The sequence below is a fragment of the Lonchura striata genome, chromosome 23 (assembly GCF_050655825.1).
Source record: "Lonchura striata isolate lonStrDom1 chromosome 23, ASM5065582v1, whole genome shotgun sequence".
In the NCBI taxonomy this organism is placed as follows: Eukaryota; Metazoa; Chordata; class Aves; order Passeriformes; family Estrildidae; genus Lonchura; species Lonchura striata.
The window spans coordinates 7728244-7745664 of NC_140725.1; the positions used below are offsets into that span (position 1 = coordinate 7728244).

General features: G+C 59.9%; 1 protein-coding gene across 1 annotated transcript in view; it reads left to right on the plus strand.

Annotated features, from left to right (window-relative positions):
- Positions 1 to 11620, plus strand: part of NKAIN1 (sodium/potassium transporting ATPase interacting 1) — a 38487-nt gene extending 26867 nt beyond the window's left edge. The window contains exons 3-7 of the mRNA XM_021528395.3: positions 712 to 792; positions 2547 to 2744; positions 3569 to 3629; positions 6475 to 6556; positions 9884 to 11620. Coding sequence (XP_021384070.1) covers positions 712 to 792; positions 2547 to 2744; positions 3569 to 3629; positions 6475 to 6556; positions 9884 to 9893 — 432 coding nt within the window. The 3' untranslated portion in view covers positions 9894 to 11620. The remainder of the gene's footprint in view (positions 1 to 711; positions 793 to 2546; positions 2745 to 3568; positions 3630 to 6474; positions 6557 to 9883) is intronic.
- Positions 11621 to 17421: the final 5801 nt, after the last annotated feature.

Consider the following 17421-nt stretch of genomic DNA (forward strand, 5'->3'; position numbering starts at 1 on the left):
CCCAAACCGTGCTGTGGTTTTGGGATTCCACCACCCAAACCCGGACCGCTGTGGATGCAGCGGGCGGGGCGGGGCCGGAGGGGATGCAGCGGGGTTGGAGGGGATGCAGCGGGGCCGGGGGATGCAGCGGGGTTGGAGGGGATGCAGCGGGGCCAGGGGATGCAGCGGGGTTGGAGGGGATGCAGCGGGGCCGGGGGATGCAGCGGGGCTGGGGGGGATGCAGCGGGGCTGGGGGATGCAGCGGGGCTGGGGGATGCAGCGGGGCTGGGGGATGCAGCGGGGCTGGGGGGGATGCAGCGGGGCTGGGGGATGCAGCGGGGCTGGGGGGGATGCAGCGGGGCTGGGGGATGCAGCGGGGCTGGGGGATGCAGCAGGGCTGGGGGGGATGCAGCGGGGCCGGGGGATGCAGCGGGGCCGGGGAGGATGCAGCGGGGCCGGGGGGGATGCAGCGGGGCTGGGGGATGCAGCGGGGCTGGAGAGGATGCAGCGGGGCTGGGGGGGATGCAGCGGGGCCGGGGAGGATGCAGCGGGGCTGGGGAGGATGCAGCGGGGCCGGAGGGGATGCAGCGGGGCTGGGGGATGCAGCGGGGCTGGGGGGGATGCAGCGGGGCTGGGGGGGATGCAGCGGGGTTGGGGGGGATGCAGCGGGGCTGGGGGGGGGGTACAGCGGGGCCGGGGGGTGCCCGTGCCCTGAGCCGTCTCCTCCCGCAGTACGCCGTGTGGTTGGTGCTGTGGGTCGGCTGGAACGCCTTCATCATCTGCTTCTACCTGGAGGTCGGGCGCTTGTCACAGGTAACGCCCCCGCCTTCCTCCTCTTCCTCCCTGCATCCTTCTGCCCTCCGTCCTGCCGTTCTTCCTGCGCTCCTCCTCCTCCTCCTCCTCCTCCTCCTCCTCCTCCTCCTCTCCTCCTGCTCCCCCAAAAGTGCCCCCGAGCCCGGGGAGCCCCAGCCCCGCAGCAAGGCGGATGCGGGGGCGCCTCCCCGGAGCAGGGAATTCCCAGGGGATGGGATGGACAAACGGACGGTTCCGAGCGGCAGAGAGCGGCCGTGTCCGAGCCCAAACTGAATTCCCTTTATTTCCACTGAGGGGATAAAGGAGAGGCGGAATTCCCACCGGGAATGGGATGAGCAGTGGCAGGGAAGTTTGGGGCAGGGATGGAGAGGGCAGTGGGTGGGGGGAGGGCACTTCCCTGCTGTATATTCCTAATTTCCCCCGGATTTCTGGGGTTCCCAGCCATGGCTGGACGGCATTCTCGGCTCTGGGACGTCACCCTGCGGCCGTGGGGTGAGGATGTGACCGGGGCCGTCCCTTCACCACACCCCGCGCTGCTCAATTGCGTTTTTACACGAAAAACTTCCCGCGGGGATGGGGCTGCTCTGAGGGAACCTTTGACCCAGGGCGGGGGTCCCTGGGCGTCCCTCCCCGGCTCTGCGGCTGCTGCGACATCGCGGAGGGCTGGGGACAGCCAGCGCCGCTCTCCGGGCTGCCCGAAGGCTCCGGGGCTGTTCCCCGGCCGGGAGCATCTCCCCGAGCAGCTCCGGGCCACTGCAGGCTGTCCCGGAGCTCTGGGTGCGCGGCAGGCCGGGGAGAGGGGAGGATTCCTCGGGCTTTGCTGGAAATCCCCGCTGCCCGCCCCGGCTCCCCTCGCCCGCCGCCCTGCGCATCCTCCGGCTCCACGAACCCGAACCCACCCTCTCCCTTTCGGCCCCACGAACCCGAACCCACCCGCTCCCTTTCGGCCCCACGAACCCGAACCCACCCGCTCCCTTTCGGCTTCACAAACCCGAACCCACCCGCTCCCTTTCGGGGCTTTTGCCGCCCCCAGCAGAGGAAATCTTTTCATTCCAGATCGGTGATTTCCTGCGGGGGATGCTCAGCCCCAGCACAGCCAGGCTGGGCAGGGAGGGGCTGGGGGGGCTCTCTGGGGGGTGGGGGGTCCCCGGGGATACGAGGGGGACCCTCATGGGGTGGGGGCTCACCGGAGGTGCCCGGGGGGCTCTCGTGGGGTGGAAAGGGGCAGCCAGGGGCTGAGGATTCTCCTTTGCAGGGGGCTGCTGCCTGCCCAAGGTCACCCCACAGCTGCTGGAGAGGACCCAGGCAGAGCCCCAAAGCTTGTGAGGGGCTGGCAAGGAGGGGACGTGCTCCAGGGGGACCCTGCAAGACTCCCTGGGAGTGGGATGAGGACATGGCACCCCAAAAGCCCAGGGGAAGCGGCAGGGGCTGCCCTGCACCCCTGAACACGCTGATGGGGTGCTGCCACGCTCCCGTCCCTGGGGTGGCAGGCGGCACCATCACAAACACCTTCCCTGCCACTCTGGTGCCCGCTCTGTGGCACCCATCCTGTCGCCTGGGTGCCACCTGGGTGCTGCCTGAGCGGATGGCCACGGTGCCGGCAGCGGAGGAAGCCCCAAACCCCGGGGCCGGGGGTCAGGGAGATGCCCTGCTCTGATCTCGGGGAGCGTCCTTGCCTTGGGAAAACCCATTTTCTGTGCAACCCTCCTGCAAAGAGCCCCGGATCCACCATTCCCCCCCCACCCCTGCTGCAGGACCGAGACTTCATCATGACCTTCAACACCTCCCTGCACCGCTCGTGGTGGATGGAGAACGGCCCGGGCTGCCTGGTGACGCCGGTGCTCAACTCCAAGCTGGCGCCCGAGGACCACCACGTCATCACGGTCAGCGGCTGCCTGCTGGACTACCAGTACATCGAGGTGGTGAGCAGCGCCACGCAGATCTTCCTGGCGGTAAGGGCGCCCTCCTCACCCCATCCCAGCCCGGAGGGGGACGGCGGGGCTCGGCGCCGGGCTGAGCAGAGGCGCCGCGCTGCCCCGTCACGCGTTTCTGCCAGCCGGAGAGGAGCAGGCAGAGCCCTGCCAGCAGCCCGGGCTATGAACCACCCCAGAACCTGTCAGCTTGAGGGCTGGGCGCTGCAGGGATGGAGGAGTCGCTCCCTGGGAATGTGCTGGGAGGGAGGGCCCCCCTGCCCTGGTGACTGTCACCCCCTGTGGCGGGGTGGCAATGGGACACACCGGGGACAGAGCTCCCTAAAATAGAGCTTTGAGGGGAATCAGAGTCCCCAGAGGGGCTCCCAGCACTGTGTGGGGCTCAGCACCCTCTGGGGGTGCCAGCTCCGGCCCCTTCAGGGGCCCCCGCCTTGTGCAGCTGAATCCATCCAACCCTGCTGCACCCCAAACAGCGCTGGGATGGGCTCTGGATGCTCCCAGTGCCCCCCAGGTCACTCCCAGTGCCCCCCAGTTCACCCCTAGTGCCCCCCAGGTCACTGCAAGTCTCCTCAGTTCACCCCCAGTCCCCTCAGGTCACACCCAGTGCCCCCCAGTTCACTCCTAGTGCCCCCCAGTTCACTCACAGTGCCCCCAGGTCACCCCTGGTGCCCCCCAGTTCACTCCCAGTGCCCTCAATTCACTTCCAGTTGCCCCAGGTCATGCCCAGTGCCCCCCAGTTCACTCCCAGTGCCCCCAGTTCACTGCCAGTCGCCCAGCCATGCCCCACTGGCACGGTGCCCGTTGTGCTGCCCATGACCCATTAACCTCTCTCTGTTTTTCCCCAGCTCTTCGGCTTCGTCTACGCCTGCTACGTCAGCAAAGTGTTCCTGGAGGAGGAGGACAGCTGTAAGTGCCTGGCCTGGGGGGGACAGGGGCACAGGGTCCCGGCTGGTGCCACCCTGGGCAGGATGGCAGCTCCCAGCAGGGTCTGGGAAGCAGTGCCCGGGTCCCAGGCAGCTGAGGAAATCCCTTGAGTTGGGTTTTTGCCCCATTTTCCCATCCCTGGTGAGGCAGAGCTGCTGGGGTGTGATGGGGCAGCTGTCACCTCCCTCCCCCCATGACAGCCACAGCAACTTGGGGACACCGTGTCCCCCGGGCTGTGTCTCCACAACCTCCCCACTGCCAGGTCTTCACCCCAAAACGGGGAAAACAGCACTCTGGGCAAAGTGAAGGCTAACTTCTATCCAATCTTACTGCTCTTCCTGCTCCCACCCCAGCCCGGTGAGCCAGGTGCTGGAGGCTGTGGCTGTCCAAGGGCATTAGGAGCTCATCTGCCATGAAATAATTCCCAGCAAGGCAGATCCCAGCAGGGCTGGGCCACAGCCCCCCACATTCGCTCCTTCCCTGGGATCAGCATCGGGATCAGCACCGGGATCAGCACCGGGATCAGCCCAGGGATCAGCCCTGGGATCAGCACTGGGATCAGCCCTGGGATCAGCCCCGGGATCAGCTCCGGGATCAGCACTGGGATCAGCACTGGGATCAGAACTGGGATCAGCACCGGGATCAGCACTGGGATCAGCACTGGGATCAGCACCGGGATCAGCACTGGGATCAGCACTGGGATCAGAACTGGGATCAGCCCCGGGATCAGCACTGGGATCAGCCCCGGGATCAGAACTGGGATCAGCATCGGGATCAGAACTGGGATCAGCATCGGGATCAGCACTGGGATCAGCCCCGGGATCAGCACTGGGATCAGAACTGGGATCAGCTCCGGGATCAGCCCCGGGATCAGCCCCGGGATCAGCTCTGGGATCAGCACTGGGATCATCATTGGGATCAGCACCGGGATCAGCACTGGGATCAGCCCCAGGATCAGCCCCGGGATCAGCCCCGGGATCCCCACCCCACCCCTGCCACGGACCCACGGGTGGTCCCAGCCCAGCCCAGCCCCCTGTTTTCCGTCCTTTCCCATGGACATAAAGCCTCTCCGTGGGGAATTGGCCTCTGCCTGCGGGAGCAGCTCCTTTCCAAAAGGATTTATCCGGCGCTGGCGGCTCTGGAGCGTGTTTGCACTCCTACAAACTCCTCCATCCAACACAATTTTAATATTAATGCTGCCTGAGCCCGGGATGCAAATGCATCTTTTTAATGGAATATCTTATTCGATTTGGAAATGGATGGATGGCGTCAAAATCGAGAGCTGGCGGAATATTGAGTCAGGAAGGGAAATATTCCGGGAGAGGGGGGCTCTCCCCTGGAGCCCTCAGCTCTTGGGCACCCGTGGATAACCCACCCCAGTGTGGGATTTGGGGAGCTGGGTGGTGCTGGGGATCCTGCCAAGCTTGGATTTCCCAGCCTGGCTGCACCTGGAGTCCATCCCTGTGCCAGGGAGAGGGGTCAGGTCTGGGGAAACACGGGGTGATCCGGGAGAAGTTGGGTACCCACAGCCACCCAGGGCACCCCAGGGCGCCCCAGAGCTGCCCCGGCACCGCTCGGGTGAGGGGCTGGGGGCGGGATGAGCCTCCGAGCGGTGAAAGCTGATCGGTGGTGCCTGCAAGCCCCGAGGTGACAGCCCCAACGGAGCGCTGAGTCCCCGGAATTCTCCCGGAATTCTCCCGGAATTCTCCCGGAATTCTCCCGGAATTCTCCCGGAATGCCCACTCGGGGGGCAGGGAGGGAACCCCGCCCTCTGCCCGGGGGGCTGCGAGAGGAGAACAGAACGGAACCGCCGGGTCAGGGAAGCAGCTCCGGACCCTTCCCTCCGATCTCACCGCTGTTTCCCGGGACGCTGCGGTGTTTCCCGGGATGCTGCCGTGTTTCTCGGGATGCTGCCGTAGTTTCCCGGGACGCTGCGGTGTTTCCCGGGACGCTGAAGTGTTTCCCGGGATGCTGCCGTGGTTTCCCGGGATGCTGCCGTGTTTCCCGGGATGCTGAGGTGTTTCCCGGGATGCTGCCGTGTTTCCCGGGATGCTGCCGCCGTCCCGGCTGCTGTCGGCTGGGCGAGGCCCTGGCCGGGGTGGGGCTGTGTCTCCCCAGAGGCTGCGTTCCAGGCTGCCCAGAGAGCCTGGGGAGCCTCCTTCCCTGGGGGATCCAAAGCAGCCGGGACAGAATTCCCGGTGCCCCGGGGGGCCCGGACTGAGCGGGGGTTGGGCTGGGTGACCAGCAGCGGTCCCTTCTGATCTGACCCAGTTTGTGGTTCTGATTTATTCCCTTGGGGATGCAGCACCAGGATTCCTCGGGATGCTGTGGTGATTCAGGATCACCGAATCACGGGATGGTTTGGGTGGGAAAGGACCTTAAATCCCATCCCACCCCAGCCATGGCAGGGACCCCTCCCACTGTCCCAGGAGCTCCCAGTGTCCAGCCTGGCCTTGGGCACTGCCAGGGATCCAGGGGCAGCCACAGCTGCTCTGGGAATTCCAGCCCAGCCCCTGCCCACTCTGCCAGGGAGCAATTCCCAATTCCCAATCTCCCACCCAGCCCTGCCCTCTGGCAGTGGGAGCCATTCCCTGGGTCCTGTCCCTCCATCCTTGTCTCCAGCCCCTCTCCAGCTCTCCTGGAGCCCCTTCATGCTCTGGAGGGGCTCTGAGGAGTTCCCAATTGCCCACTGAGAGGTCGCATTTCCCTGGGGTGTCGCGTTTTGCTGGGATGCAGCCGCAGCTCGGGATGTCCCCATGCCACGGGGTGCCGGGAATCTCCCTGCTGCCCTTCCCGGCTCACCCCACGCTCTCCCGGCTCTCCCCAGTTGACTTCATCGGCGGCTTTGACTCCTACGGGTACCAGGCGCCCCAGAAGACGTCGCACCTGCAGCTCCAGCCGCTCTACACGTGAGTCTCGGGGTGCTCAGGGGTGCAGGGCGCTGTCTCAGCACAGATTTGGGGCTGTGCATCCTCTCCCCGGGCAGGGAGGATCCCCCCGCGGGCTGTGTTTGTGTTTGCTGGGCTGTTCCGGGCTGTTTTTCCGGGCTGTGTTTTTCCGGGCTGTATTTTCTGGGCTGTATTTTCCAGGCCGTGTTTTTCCAGGCTGTGTTTTTCCGGGCTGTATTTTCTGGGCTGTGTTTTTCTGGGCTGTATTTTTCGGGCTGTGTTTTCCAGGCTGTATTTTCCGGGCTGTGTTTTCCGGGCTGTATTTTCCGGACTGTGTTTTCCGGGCTGTGTTTTCCGGGCTGTATTTTCCGGGCTGTGTTTTCCAGGCTGTGTTTTCCAGGCTGTGTTTTCCGGGCTGTATTTTCCGGACTGTGTTTTCCGGGCTGTGTTGCTCAGTTTCCCCGGCCGTGCCCGGCCAGCCGCGGCTCTCGGCTCTCAGATAAGCGCGGCCGGCTCCTCCTCGCCCTCCCTTCCCATTAGGCCGGGCTCGATGAACATTCCAGCGAGATAAGGCTCGCTAATCGAAAGGGATTAACCTCGAGCAGGCTCTGCCCGCTGCCAAAATTTAATTATATTTTAGGTTTTGTATGCAAATTCCAGGGCAGGCGATACCATTAGGGAGGGAAAGAGGGGCTGGGAGGGGACAAATCCATCTGTGACACTGCCGGGCCCTCCCTGGGGACACTGATGGGGTGGAGGGGAGCACCCATGGGTGCTGTGCACCCTGCACGGGGCTGGTCCTTCCCTGAGAGCCCCCAGCCCCTGGGTGTGGGTGGGACACGGATGGGGACATGGATGGTGGCAGTGGCAGCTCCCGGTGCCAGCACCCACGTCCTGGGGGTTCTGGGGTGTCGTCCCGGCCCCTCGGGGGACCCGGGAGTGATGTGCCATGGGTGGGACATGTCCCCTGTGTCCCTTCAGCCCTGCCCGGGTGGGACCGGGCACGGCCACCACGGGCAGAGGGACAGGAGAGCACACCCATGTCACCCCGGGGGCACAGGGGGTGCCGGGGGTGCCGCAGGCCCAGCACGCCCCCGTGGCTGTGGAAAGCTGCAGGATTTGGGGAAATCAGCCCAAAAATGGATTTTACGTGCCGGAACAGCAGTTTTAGATACACAGGGGACACAAAGCTGCCGGCAGAGCAGGATGGGGCTGTGCTGGGGACACCTGGGCTCCTGGGCGGGTCCCTGTCCCAAATCCCGGGAGATTGTACCCGCCCTGTGCCCTCTGCCAGTCCCGGTGACCCACCCGGGCCTTTGGGTGACACCAGGACACTGTCACCGCTCTGCCAGCTCCCCCTGTCCCCAGCAGCTGGTTAATGTTAATGATTAATTCATGCAGGTGTCATTTCCATGTCCCCTCCATCCCCCTGGCAGCAGTGGCAGCTCAGGGACTCAGGGGCGCTCCTGTCCCCAAAGTGGGGACACGTGGTGGCTCCTGGAGGGGACAGGGACAGGGAGGGGACACCGGGGTCCCACTGCTCCTCTTAGCAGCGAGGGGACAAACAAGGCTCTGTGGGGCGGGCCACTCGTGTCCCCAGGGCCAGCCGTGTCCTCGGGGTCACTCGTGTCCTCAAGGTCACTCATGTCCCCAAGGTCACTCGTGTCCCCAGGGCCAGCCGTGTCCTCGGGGTCACTCGTGTCCCCAGGGCCAGCCGTGTCCTCAGGGTCACTCGTGTCCTCAAGGTCACTCATGTCCTCAGGGTCACTCATGTCCCCAGGGCCAGCCGTGTCCTCGGGGTCACTCGTGTCCCCAGGGCCAGCCGTGTCCTCAGGGTCACTCGTGTCCTCAAGGTCACTCATGTCCTCAGGGTCACTCATGTCCCCAAGGTCACTCGTGTCCCCAGGGCCAGCCGTGTCCTCGGGGTCACTCGTGTCCTCAAGGTCACTCATGTCCCCAGGGTCACTCATGTCCCCAAGGTCTCTCATGTCCCCAGGGTCACTCATGTCCCCAAGGTCACTCATGTCCCCAAGATCACTCGTGTTCCCAGGGTCACTCATGTCCCCCAGGGTCACTCGTGTCCCCAGGGTCACTCGTGTCCCCAAGGTCTCTCATGTCCCCAGGGCCAGCCGGGCTGCAGCCACAGCAATTACAGCTCATTCTGCAGTTTCTAATTAGCTGTGATTGAATTAACAGCGGCGTGGGGAGGTCTGGGAATAATTACAACAGTAATAGAAATAGTAATAGCATCATCATTATTATTATTAATAATAATAATAATATTGGTGGTGGTGGTGTTGATAACAATAGCAACAACAATAATAAGGAAAACCTGTGATAAAACAACGGTTTAATAATGAAAATGAAGTAAAATATAATAACAAGAATAATACTAGTAGTAGTAATAGTGATAGAAGTTGTAGTAGCAAGTGTATTATTGTTATAAATAAAAATAAAAACTACAATAATAGGGAGAATGTATGGGGTAACAACTGTTTAATAATTGAAATGAAGAAAGATATAATAACAATAACAACAGTAGTAGTAGGAACTGTATTATTATTATTATTATTATTATTATTATTAAGAAGAAAAATAACAACAATAATAGGGAAAACCTGTGGGGTAATAACTGAAATTAAAAAATATATAATAACAGGAATAATGTTAATAGTAGTAGTAATAATAGTTGTAGGAGGAGCTGTATTCTTATCAATGAAAATAGAAATAGCTACAACAGTAACAGGGAGAACTTGTTATTATTACTATCATTAATAATAATAATAAGAAAAATAAGAACAATAATAGGGAAAACCTGCAGGGTAACAACAGTTTATTAACTGAAATTAAGCAAAAGATAACAAGAAGAATAATAATACTGGCAATAATAGCAGTAGCAATTGCAATATTATTATTATTAATAATAACAATAAAATTATTAATAGTAACAACGATAACAATGCTGATCATAATGACAACAAAAATAGAAATAAGAACCAAAAACAAAAATAAAATTAGAACAGACACAAGAAGAAGAGAGAGGAATGAACCCCAAGAACGCCGTGTCCCCAAGTGAGGGGACGCCAGCCCTGCCCCCCCACTCGGTGACATTTCTGGAGCTGGAAGGAGAGCAGGGACCCCATGAGAGGGCCCTGTCCCCCTCTGGCCACGGCTCTTTGTCCCCACTGGGGACACGCCGTGGGTCTGTCCCAGCCCCTCCTGTCCCTTTGTCCCCACTGGGGACACGCCGTGGGTCTGTCCCAGCCCCTCCTGTCCCTCTTTGTCCCTTTGTCCCCACTGGGGACACGCCGTGGGTCTGTCCCAGCCCCTCCTGTCCCTCTTTTCCAGCTCGGGATAACCGGGAGCCGGCGGCGCCAGGACCCCGCGGAGCCACCAGCCCCAGATGCCACCACGGGTGCGACGGTGCCACCACGGCGAGCGCCCGTCCCCTCCCCAGCCCGGGACAGCCCAAAGCCAGCACGGGACCGCCCAGCGCCCCACGGAGCCGCGGGGCCACCCCGGGCACCGGGACACGGGGACAGCGGCGGGCTGGCAGCGCCCACAGGACACTTGAGCTGCTGCCAGCCCGGCTTTGCCTTGGAGCGGCGATGGGACGGGAGCCGGGTGTGGGACAGGGACAGGGACAGGGACAGGGACAGGGACAGGGACAGGGACAGGGACAGGGACAGGGACAGGGACAGACCCCGCCCTGGGACAGGCGGGCTCGGGACAATGCCCTGAAACTGCGGATCTGGGCTCAGACTGGCTCCAAAAACGGGGATTTGGCCCCAGCAGGAATTCTCCAGCCCCCCATGGATGCAGCATTGAGGGGGCTCGCCCCGGACACTCTGAGGAGTCGGATCTGTCCATCAGCATCGCCCCGACCCCCAGATTTGGGGACATGGGGGGACAGGACCCCGAAATCGCCCTGCATTCCCCTCCTTCCCACATTTTGGGGGCCTTGCTCCGAGCTGGGAACAGCGACACTGCGGCACAGCCCCTTCCCAGCCGCCCGAGTGGATCTGATGAATGTTTTGGGTTGCTTTGGATTTTTTTTTCCAATCATTTCTTTGGGTTTTTATTTAATTTAAAGTGCCTGAGTAGACTCTGGCTGAGCCGGGCCCCCCCCCGAGGCTGACACCGTGCCTTCAGCATCGCTGGGACCCCCTGGACCCTCCCAAACCTCAGCAGGGCTGGGGGTCCCACCCTGCTCCCTTCATCCGCGGGGGGCTCGGTGCCAAACTCATCCGTCAGCTCCCGCGGCACCGGGAGAAGGATTTTTGGGGGGTGTGAGATGGCGTGGGCAGGGATTGCTTTGCAGAAGGAAATCAGCTGGGAAGGAAAAGCCTTGGAAGGAACTGGAAGGAAAAAAAGAATTTTCCTGGAGTGTCCCACGAGCTCCTCACTCTCCTTTCCATGGGATGCGGCTCCTCCAGGATCCCTGATCTGCTCCGAAGCCCGCCCTGCACCCATGGGAGCTGGGGAGTTTGGGTGGATTTCACCTCCCAGCTGTTTCTCCTCCAGTGCCAGGGCAATTTTTTACACCCTGGAATGGTTTTTTGTCCCTTCCCAAGAGGGAGCTGCCAGGGCCCGGAGCTGGGATGGGCTGAGCCCCCCACAGCCCCCCGCCACCTCCAGCCAAGCTGCGAACTCTACAGGCAATAATTTTTCCACCCTTTGCCTCTCTTTTTTCCATGGAAAATCGTGGTTTTTTTTCAGGCAGTGATCCCCCTCATCCTCCAGAACATATCCCCATCCCCAAGCCCTGGGGCCAGCAGCATCTTTGGGGTTTATTTTCCTTTCCAGGACCAAGGATGCTCCACTGACCTGCTCTGGGATGGGATGGGAAGGACAGGCAGACGCTCCTCTGCTCCCAACCCTTCCCAAACCAGCAGGAAGCAGCAGGCAGAGCTCGCTGGCATTTCTTGGGAAGAGCCTCCCCCGCTGGGCTCCACAGGAGCTGGGCACTCCGGGACCTTGGGTGTTTCTGTTCTGTTGGCTTGGTTTTCTATGAGCCCGTCTTTGTAACGTGAATCGAGGATTTCTTTTCTATTCTGTAATGATAAAAGTCAAAGGAAAGTTTCAGCTGGTGCTGTTCTGCTTTGGGGCACTGCCCTTCCCCAGGAGTTCAGGTGATTAAGGTGAGGGTGGTTTTAAAATTTTTTTAAATTTTTTTGCTCCTTTTCCCTTCCCACCTCCTCCTCAGGGCTCTCAATGCCTCAGATTTCCCCATCGTATATCATGGAATGGTTTGGATTGGGAAGAGACCTTAAATCCCATCCAGAGCGACCCCTGGGACCCCTCCCAGTGTCCCAGGAGCTCCAGCCCCAGTGTCCAGCCTGGCCTGGGACACTGCCAGGGATCCAGGGGCAGCCACAGCTGCTCTGGGAATTCCAGCCCAGCCCCTGCCCACCCTGCCAGGGAACAATTCCCAATTCCCAATCTCCCACCCAGCCCTGCCCTCTGGCACTGGGAGCCATTCCCTGGGTCCTGTCCCTCCATCCTTGTCCCCAGTCCCTCTCCAGCTCTCCTGGAGCCCCTCCAGGCCCTGCAGGGGCTCTGAGCTCTCCCTGGAGCTTCTCCTCTCCAGGGAGCACCCCCAGCTCTCCAGCCTGGCTCCAGAGGGGCTCCAGCCCTGCAGCAGCTCCGTGGATCCCTCTGGGCTCTCTCCAGCAGCTCCACATCCTTGATTTTAGAGGCTCCAGGGCTGGGGACAGCTCTTCAGGTGGGCTCATTCCATGGCCACAGCGGTACACCATCCCACAGACCCCCAGCCAGAGCATCCATCCTGGAGCGAACCCTTCCCCTGCCCTCACCACAGATCTGCCTCTTCCCCAACAACATCCCATCCCATCCCATCCCATCCCATCCCATCCCATCCCATCCCATCCCATCCCATCCCAGCCAGGCTCCACAGCCGGGAAATCCTCCAGAGGAGTTGGAGCTGCAGCTTTGCCCTCCTGGGAAGGGCAGTAGAGCATCAAAGTGGAGGCTGGCATGGACTCCTTAAAGTGGTTTTCCATTAAAACCTTTAATTTTGGGACACAACTCTGAGTTTATAACCACGGGTTAAGTTTTAGAGCCAGAATTGTCTTTTGAGAGCAGCAGGAGGAATTCCTGGGACGGGGCAAAAGCTGTCCCCAATGTCACCTGTGCCGTGTGATGTCCCCACCGCGTTCCTACCCTAGCCTGGAGCTGAGTGCAGCACCCCAAAAAACCATCGGGGCACCCCAGATTTAAAATCCAGTGCGTGTGGGGATTGCATTGACACTCACAGACTCGGGGGAGTCGGGGGAGTTCGCTCTGAACCCCTCCCACCCTGGCCCCAGCCAGTTCATCTGCACAGCCCCTGTCCCCTCATACTGCCCCTGTCCCCTTCCCACAGCCCCTGTCCCCTCCCCAAAGCCCTGTGTGCTTCCCACATCTTCTGTCCCCTCCCCAAACTCCTGTCCCCCCACACAGCCCCTGTCTCCTCCCCATGGCCCCTGTCTCCTTCCCAAACTCCTGTCCCCTTCCTAGCCCGTCCCCTCCCCAAACTCCTGGCCCAATCCCACAGCCCCGTCCCCTCCCCAGCCCCTGTCCCCATCCCAAACCCTGTCCCCTCCCCAGCCCCTCTCCCCTCCCCAGCCCCTGTCCCCTCCCCATCCCCTCTCCCCTCCCCATCCCCTCTCCCCTCCCCAGCCCCTGTCCCCTCCCCATCCCCTGTCCCCTCCCCATCCCCTCTCCCCTCCCCAGCCCCTCTCCCCTCCCCATCCCCTCTCCCCTCCCCAGCCCCTCTCCCCTCCCCAAATCCTCTCCCCTCCCCAAACCCTCTCCCGTCCCCAAATCCTCTCCCCTCCCCATCCCCTCTCCCTCCCCATCCCCTCTCCCCTCCCCAGCCCCTCTCCCCTCCCCATCCCCTGTCCCCTCCCCATCCCCTCTCCCCTCCCCATCCCCTCTCCCTCCCCATCCCCTGTCCCCTCCCCAGCCCCGTCCCCATTTCCGAGTCCGAGCAGAGCCCCCAGCGCGGCCGTAGCCAGGAAGGGCAGGAAGAAAAACGAGCTGATTTTCCTCCCTCCCAAGCCCGGCAAAGGAACGCCGGAGGAGCGACAAAGGATTAATTTTCCTCCCAAGCCCGGCGAGTCACAGATGTTAAGGAGTGAAAAAGGCGCTTTCAGAGCCTCCAGCAAAGGCACAGAGGCGCTTTTCAGGGGCTCGGGGGTGCGGGGCCAGCTGGGCGCCCCTAGGTGCGCGGCTCTGGGACGGAGCAGCGAGGCGCTCCCGTAACCCAAACCCCGCGGGGGACGCGCTCGGGGCTCGCCCTTCATCCCCAGGGAAACGCTCTTTGCAGGGCTCCCATCGCCTCTGGTCCCGGGGGAAGGTGACACATGGACGGCTGTGCCCAGACGGGCGCTGCGGGGAAGTGACACCTGCCTTGGTGGCAGATCCGGGGCTCCTCTGCCAGCCACAGCGCTGCAGCCACAGCACGGGCACAAGATTTCACTCCATACATCTCTGTCTTTGTTCATCTAGATCACATATATTATATACATATATGAACGTATTTTATGAACATATATCATATATATGTTCATAATATATATGTCCATATATATATAATATATAATATATAATATATTATATATAATATATAATATATAATATATAATATATAATATATAATATATAATATATAATATATAATATATAATATATAATATATAATATATAATATATAATATATAATATATAATATATAATGTATTATATATAATATATAACATACAATGTATTATATATTATATATAATGTATTATATATTATATATAATGTACTATATGTTATATATAATGTATTATATATTATATACTATATACTATATACTATATACTATATACTATATACTATATACTATATACTATATACTATATATTATATATTATATATTATATATTATATATTTATATTATGTATTTATATTATATATATAAAATTAACATATTATACTTTATACGAACATTCTGGAACACATATTTATATGAACATATAAATATAAGTATAAATATAATCCCTGAATGCACTAATAAATATAAACATAAATTTAAATATATAAATATAAATATGAAATTATAAGAAATCTGTGGCCCCACTGGCCCCATCAGTGCCCAGGATGCCCCTGCTGAACCCCACAAGGTCCTGCTCTGGTCCTGCCCTGGATCCAGCTCCAAATCAGGCGGGTTTAGCCGCAGGGCCTCAGGAAGGGCTGAGCACGGGCTGGAGGCAGCTGGAGCAGTGAGGGTGGAGTTCGGCAGGGCTTGGGTGCCAGTGCACGGCGGGCAGGGCAGGGGCCGCGCTGGGAGCAGCTGGCACGGATGGCAGCAGGAGCTCCAGGTGCTCCTGCAGCCTTCCCTGCCCTCTGCCGCGGGGTGCCCGGGCTGTTCTGCCCCTGGGAGTCCAGCGGCGCCCTGGGCTCCCCAGGGCTCCCAAAGTCGCCCTGCACACCCCGCTCACCCCTGGGCTCTGCGGCCGGGGATTGCAGGTGCAGGGATGGGGGTTCACATCCCTTCGCCACCGCGAGTGCGAGACCTGCGTGTGGTCTGGAGTAAATCCCTGCGGTCACAGCCGGGATGGCTGCAAGAACCGGGAAAATCAGGCAAATTCCACCTGGGAGTGGCTGAACAAACCCTCCCAGCCGGGCTCTGAGGTCCCTGCGATCCCTCGTCCCTCTGTGCGAGCAAAGCTTGGCTCCTGCTGACCGTACAAGTTATAAACTGTAAAAGTGATCTGCAGGAGGAACTCCCAGACGGTGCCACCACCAGCCCAAAGCGTCACCTGGGGTCCCCTCCTGGGGGTGCTCCCTGCCCTCCTCCCGCTCCGGCCTCACAGGAGGGGCAGGGCAGCTCCAGAGGGCGGGTCAGCCCTGCTGAGCGCGGAATTGCTGCCTCCAAAATGCACCGAGGTGATTTGGCTCCCGAGGCAGGCGTAGCTGAGCTCCCATCCGAGCAGGGAGCTCCCAGCAGGAGCTGGGAGGTGCTGGGAGCCCCAGGATGCCGCTCCTGGAGGAACTGGGAGGACTGGGAGGCTCTGGGAGCCCCAGGATGCTGCTTCTGGAGGAACTGGGAGGACTGGGAGGTGCTGGGAGCCCCAGGATGCTGCTTCTGGAGGAACTGGGAGGACTGGGAGGTGCTGGGAGCCCCAGGATGCCGCTCCTGGAGGCGCAGGGAGGATGAGGGAGCTGCGGGATGTCGGGCAGGGCAGAACGCCGTCGGGCTAAATCATCCCCGGCCCCAGGGAGTTGCAGTTCTCTCTCTCTCCTTTCCACCGGGAGATTTTTCCGGCAAAAGCATCGAGCTCCAGCGGCTCCCCAGGCAGCTCCTTCGGGCTGGGAGGTTCGGGAGCTCCGCGGGGACGGGCCAGGAGTGGCAGGAGGTGTCCGGGCTGTGCCCGGGCTGGGCTGCCGCAGGCGGGAGGAGCAGCAGCCCCAGGCAGAGCCGGGGGCAAGGAAAGGTGCGATGAATCGGCCTCCAGCTGCCCCGAGGCACCCAAACCCCGGGGTGCGTGGCACAGGGATGGCAGGAGCTCCGCTGGGCCAGGGGAGGGGGACGCGGCGCCACGGAACCCTGGGCAGCACGGGAGGTGCTGGGGAGGGGGTCTGGGGGGACCCTGGTGGTGCTGGGGATTGGGTTTGGGAGCAGAGAGGCTCAGCCTTCACCCCCCCCACCCTGCACGGCTCAGCAAACCCTCCTGGGTCTCTGCAGAATTGCTCGGACAGGGGAACAGCAAAAACATTTCAAACATGGAATTTCTGCCCTTCAAGCTCCTTCCAGCTTGGCCAGGAGTGGACACGGGGTCCCCTTGTCCCTCTCTGCCCTGGGACAGAGCCAACCCTGACTGGGCCAGGGGTGTCATGCAAAAACCCCTCACTTGTGAACCTGTAATTATGGACTGCACAGCCTGGGGGAGCTGAGTTAGGGTTGCACAGGCAAATGTGAGGCTGCTATTTCCAAAATTTGGGCCCAGGAGTGTGCAACTGGCAGGGTGGTGGCCTTAGAAAAGTGTCAGTTTTGAGGCTGTTGATTTTCTCTTAGCGAGGAACACAACAGGAAATGTCTGGAAGGTGCAAGGAGCAGATAGCTGTGCTATCTGTGGCACCCCAGCAGCATCAGCTTCTTGTCACCCTCCCCAGTGTGACAAGGACAGAGCAATTTGAAGAAATTAAACACCAGCAAATAAGGTCTGGGGAGCTGGAAGCAAGGAGTGGGGTTGAAGGCTTGGAAATCCCAGCTGCCAGACCAATATTGCAAAATTAGAGTCTCAGAATATCCTGAGCTGAAGGGACCCCAGGTCCTGCCCAGACACACCAACAACCCCACCCTGGGCATCCCTGCAGCGCTGTCCAAACACTCCTGGATCTCTGGCAGATTCAGGGCTGTGCCCATTCCCTGGGGAGCCTGGGCAGTGCCCAGCACCCTCGTGAGTCCCTGCTCCCCCCTGGCTCCTGTGTGAGCTTTGCTGCTCTGTGACTCTGCTCCAGTAATGGTAAATACTGTCCAATATACACAGAAATCCCAACAAATAGCTCTGGCTGAAGGGGGAGGATCCCCTGGCCTCAGTGTTGTGCTCCAGCCCAGCTTGGTTCTGGAGATGTTGATAAAAAAGAGGAAGAGTGACTTTCTGCAAAGAGAGAGTGGAAGAACAAAGAGGAATGGTTTTAAACTGAAAGAGATTGAGATTAGATATTAGGAGGAAATTCTTCCCTGGGAGGGCAGGCCCTGGGACAGGTGCCCAGAGCAGCTGTGGCTGCCCCTGGATCCCTGGCAGTGCCCAAGACCAGGCTGGACACTGGGAGCTCCTGGGACAGTGGGAGGGGTCCCTGAGCTGGGATTGAAGATCCCTCCCACCCAAAC